The 5,143-nt window shown below is 47.7% G+C and overlaps 1 protein-coding gene across 1 annotated transcript; it reads left to right on the forward strand.

Moving 5' to 3' along the window:
• The first annotated feature begins 549 nt into the window (after positions 1 to 549).
• Slc25a5 (solute carrier family 25 member 5) lies at positions 550 to 3,809 on the forward strand. Its single transcript, XM_028773153.1, has 4 exons — positions 550 to 760; positions 1,761 to 2,247; positions 2,782 to 2,922; positions 3,389 to 3,809. Exons 1-4 carry the CDS (start codon positions 650 to 652, stop codon positions 3,544 to 3,546), a joined length of 897 nt encoding a protein of 298 aa, XP_028628986.1. The 5' UTR covers positions 550 to 649; the 3' UTR covers positions 3,547 to 3,809.
• The last annotated feature ends 1,334 nt before the right edge of the window (positions 3,810 to 5,143 follow it).

The following is a 5,143-nucleotide window of genomic DNA, read 5'->3' on the forward strand; positions in this document are numbered from 1 at the left end:
TTACAGACAGGGATCTATCTCATCCTTTAACTAACATGACCTTGATTCATGTGCCTCAGTGTAATTCCAGTCCTGGTTCTACAATTAATTTTCTTTATAAAAATGGGTGAGTTGAATGCAGATCTTAAGTCTGCAGACCTTAAGTCAAACACATGAATGAAATCTTTTAATATACCATTAGATATTTATCTCGATTCCTTAAGTTTGGGGAGGTTTTGTCTGTCTGAATCGTCTTCACTCTAAGCCGGGGTTGGTTTTTCTTGATTTTTGCCTTGTCGTTTGGGCACACTTATCTTCACTCTTCCTCCCTATTCCCTGACCCTTCTCAGGGTCCAAGTCCCCAGTTGTAGGTACTCCTTGTGGCTGTCCCTTACTCTGGCCTGATCAGGTGCCAAGGGCAGGCGAGGCTGTGAGGACGACCTCCCAGGCTCCTCCCGCGAGTCCCGGGCCACTCAGCAGCTCTGCCATTCCGCGCGCCTGTACTGGGCGCCCGCCTCGGCCCGCCCCTTACGCCGGCAGCTCAGCGCCCAGCTGCCGCTATATAAGTCGGCCATTTGCTTTGCTCCGCCCCAGAGTCCGGGAGTCAAAGCCGGTTGTCAACCCAGTCCTGTCCCGCACTCGCCTGCCTCTTCTTTTTTTTGCTTTCAACATGACAGATGCCGCTGTGTCCTTCGCCAAGGACTTCTTGGCCGGTGGAGTGGCCGCGGCCATCTCCAAGACGGCAGTAGCACCCATCGAGCGGGTCAAGCTGCTGCTGCAGGTACGTTCTGAGATCGAGGGGCCCAGGCAGGAAGTAAAGGATCTGCACAGAAAGGGGGTACCCTAGCGGGAAAGTGGGGCTCAGTCTTTAGATTTGGGGCAAGGTGAAGGCCGGGCCTAGCCACAGTGTCAGATCGAAAGGCAGCCCGTAGGAAGGCGCCTTTAAGGACCTGGAGTTTGAGTGTCGCAAGTGGTCGGGGCCAGAGGGAGCCGAGGCGCTCGGGGCCATCCCCGGCACAGAGAACTAGGATGGGGTTACCCGAGAGGCTCTGTCTAGCCCTGATTGAGAGTCAAGGGCAATAGGCCTGAAAGCAGGCGCTGGAAAAACAGAGCACCTGGCCTTACCGAAAACCTCAAGGTCACGGCAAGGAGATTACAGCTTTGGGCAGGCCACGCGGACCGGTTCCGCGGCCACGCAGCCGGCGAACAACGCGGTGTGGGCTCGCCGGCCGGCAGGCCGGAAGTGGACGCCGGGAAGAGCATGTGCCGGCTACGTCCGCCCCCGCGCAGCCCCTCGCCAGCCTTCCTGCCGCGCGCTCGCCGCGTACTGCCTCTAGGGGGCGCTCGCGGGCGAGAGTTTAGTCGTCACCACCACCCCTCCCGACAGAAGTGGGGGTGGGGCGGAAAGGGAGCAGGTCAGGAGACCTGAGAAGTTGACTGTGGTCACCAAGGTGACCGTGTCCTGTGCAGGTCCCACCCTAATGCCTCTGAACCTGACCTGGAAGGAATGACCTTTCTTCCTGGTCTAAAGGTCATAGGTACACTTGAGGGTGCCTCACTCACAGAGGTTGAGGCTTACTACTTCTGATGGTGCACCTCAATTCTTAAACACTCCCTCTCCCCCTCCCAATAGTGTCAGCAGTTAGAATTGTCCAGCTCATGTGATTCTGAAGGCTAAATTTGGAGAAAGGGGAACCAACCTTAAAGATTTTATGTGTATGTTCTTCCCTTTCCCCTTCTCTGGTTATAACTGTCCCTATTGCTTTCTTCCGATCCATCAGGTGCAGCATGCCAGCAAGCAAATCACGGCAGATAAGCAATACAAGGGCATTATAGACTGCGTGGTTCGTATCCCCAAGGAACAGGGAGTCCTGTCCTTCTGGCGTGGTAACCTGGCCAATGTCATCAGATACTTCCCTACCCAGGCTCTCAACTTTGCCTTCAAAGATAAATACAAGCAGATCTTTCTGGGTGGTGTGGACAAGAGGACCCAGTTTTGGCGCTACTTTGCAGGGAACCTGGCATCAGGTGGTGCCGCTGGGGCCACATCCTTGTGCTTTGTATACCCTCTTGATTTTGCCCGTACCCGTCTAGCAGCTGATGTGGGCAAAGCTGGAGCTGAAAGGGAATTCAAAGGCCTTGGTGACTGCCTGGTTAAGATCTACAAATCTGATGGGATTAAGGGCCTGTACCAAGGCTTTAATGTGTCAGTACAGGGCATTATCATCTACCGAGCTGCCTACTTTGGTATCTATGACACTGCAAAGGGTAAGTTTGCTATATGCTTAGAAGCTGTGGGAGCATTGGGTACCCAACCTAGAGCCTCCTGCATACTAATCCAGTGCTGAGCTGTATCTCCAAGCCCTGTGTTCCCTTTTTTTTTTCCTCTTTGAGACAAGGTCTCACTATGAATCCCTGGCTGGCCTGGAACTCAGTATGTAGACCAGGCTTCCCATTCACAGCCATCTATATCTGCCTTTACCTCATGGGTGCTAAGATTGAAGGCATCTACCACCATACCCAGGTCCTGATGTGTTTCTATAAATAAGGTTTTTATGTGGCTTGGGCTGACCTTATATTTGAGGTCCTCTTGTCTCAGTTTCCTAAGACTAGCTGGGTTGGGGGGGGGTGGAGGTAGTTACATTCTTTGAGACAGGGTAGCAAGATCCTTACACCAACCTAACAGAAGCCCAACAACACTCAAATTGTTTTGCTGAAGGAAGCCAAATTCTTCCAATGTAGGGCTCATGGTAGATAAAATGTTAATTGGATATAGAAAATAGGAAAATCTCTTATTTTCAGGAATGCTCCCAGATCCCAAGAATACTCACATCTTCATCAGCTGGATGATTGCACAGTCTGTCACTGCTGTTGCTGGCCTGACTTCCTATCCTTTTGACACGGTTCGCCGTCGTATGATGATGCAGTCGGGACGCAAAGGAAGTAAGTTCTGCTTGAGCGGAAGATAAAAAGTCAAGGGAGTGGGGCATGTTATGGCCACAGTTGAGTGGGTGGCCTTTAATAACTGCAGTCTAGAGCTAGAGATACAGCTCAGTGGTAGAGTGTTAGCCCACCATACTCAAGGCCCTATATTCAATCTCCAGTGTCATAAAAATGCTGTAGGCAGTGGAGGAATAACAGGGACAGCACCCATCCATGTTGGCTGCACAAGTGCCTGTGAGCAAGCAGCCCTTTAGATAGATGCCTATGAACATGGGGTGCTTAAATTATATTAAGAGGTCACCCCTGTTCTCCAGTCACATTAATACTTAAGCAATGCCTATGCTGATGTGTAAATGCTGGGAAGTTAAGTTACTTTTGAAAGGTGGGCTCTGTTTTCTTTAGTGTTAGGATTTTGGAGGCGTTCACTGGCTTTTAGTCATCAATTCCATGTCTTTATTCTTTGCAGCTGATATCATGTATACAGGCACGCTTGACTGTTGGAGGAAGATCGCTCGCGATGAAGGAAGCAAGGCTTTTTTCAAGGGTGCATGGTCCAACGTTCTCAGAGGCATGGGTGGTGCCTTTGTACTTGTCTTGTATGATGAGATCAAGAAGTACACATAATTATGTCCTAGGTGTTCTCCCCGAGAACAGGCATGTTGTATAATATACCATATCTTGAACATTCTGGACAGATTCTCTGGGTTTGTCTATTTTATCAATGGCAACTATTTACCAGTTGAAAAGTGGGAAGCAATAATATTCATCTGACCAGTTTTCTCTTAAAGCCATTTCCATAATGACAATAATGATGGGACTCAATTATATTTTTTATTTCAGTCACTCCTGATAATAAAAAATTGAAGAAATAAAAATATCCAAAACCAGTTTTGTTTGTTGTTTGTTTCCATATAAAAATCTGCTTGGTGGGGGATGGGGGTGGAGCGTGGCCTTTGAATAGGGGCTGGCAGTATCTCTTTTTTTGTTTGTTTGTTTGTTTTTTTGAGACAGGGTTTCTCTGTGTAGCCTTGGCTGTCCTGGAACTCACTCTGTAGACCAGGCTGGCCTCGAACTACTCAGAAATCCGCCTGGCAGTATCTCTTGAGGTAAATCTTTTCAACAATTTCTCTGCATAACAGCCCTGGCTCTCCTAGAACTCACTCTATAGACCAGGCTGGCTTCAAGTTCAAAGAGCCATGAGCCTCTGCCTCCTTAGTGCCAGGATTAAAGGCATACACCACCATTGACTGGCTAAAAAGAACTTTTAGAACTAATTGTCAGCAATCAGTTTTGCAAGAAATAACTTGGATATGTACCCCTCGACTCCCAATTCATTAGCAAACTAAAATTTGGGATCCGTGTATCTGAAGATTCTTTGGTTCATTGCCTGTAGCCTGTCATAACTGCATGACCTCCCAGAAAGTATCTTGTACCTGTTTTCCCTGTTACTGTGGTTGTTAAAACAAGAACCATAAGCCAAAGTTCACTTTCAAATGATGTTAGAATATCACCCCATTTAAATGTTTTTCTTAATCTAAGGTAATTATAGTTCTCACTTTTCATCCAATTGCCTTCTTTCATCTTCACCTGGCTCAAGCTGTTTTTTAATCTCAGTCAAAGCAGAGGATTAGGGCTGGCACCTTTCTATAGTGCTGAGATTGCAATGCGGTTCAGATTATGGGGAGTGCTGGATGACAGCTGCCTGTGTCTTGCCTGATGTGCTCTCAGTTTGTCAGTGAAGAATGTCCCTGTTTCTATTGGATAAACTTCATTTGGGATCCACAGGGGAGCATTGCAAATTTGGAAGCTCTTCATTAGGGCTTAGAAAATCCAGTAGGTTTTGTTAGTACCATGAGCTTTATATGAATAATAAAGTATCCCACCAAATCTCAATATGCATAGGAAGCAGGATGGGTGATCACACACACAGATAAAGCTTGGGAACATATCCTGCTCACTGGAGTGTGTTAAGGCAGTTCATAGACAAATAGTGGTATCGATTAATGATGCCTGAGAGATGCTGTGCACCAACTGGCCAAACACCTGAGTAACAGGATATCTTAGTTCAGCGCTCTGTATTGAAAAGGAGGTAACAGCATTCTCTCCTTCATGAAACTAGCACTTGGGGTTGCTTTGCCTCAATCCATTCATCTTCAGTGGTTGTTCTTTGTTCAGACAAACATAAAAAAGAACATCATCTGAGATGTTTCTGGAGGGAAGT

Source organism: Grammomys surdaster, unplaced genomic scaffold, assembly GCF_004785775.1.
Source record: "Grammomys surdaster isolate TR1022 unplaced genomic scaffold, NIH_TR_1.0 222, whole genome shotgun sequence".
Taxonomy (NCBI): domain Eukaryota; kingdom Metazoa; phylum Chordata; class Mammalia; order Rodentia; family Muridae; genus Grammomys; species Grammomys surdaster.

What these genes read in the sequence shown, in the direction of transcription:
- Slc25a5 (XM_028773153.1), top strand. Translation starts at nt 650, where the DNA reads ATGACAGATGCCGCTGTGTCCTTCGCCAAGGACTTCTTGGCCGGTGGA. An exon ending in TATCTATGACACTGCAAAGG is followed by an intron (nt 2,248 to 2,781) that starts GTAAGTTTGCTA and finishes TCTTATTTTCAG; the next exon opens with GAATGCTCCCAGATCCCAAG. An exon ending in GCAGTCGGGACGCAAAGGAA is followed by an intron (nt 2,923 to 3,388) that starts GTAAGTTCTGCT and finishes TATTCTTTGCAG; the next exon opens with CTGATATCATGTATACAGGC.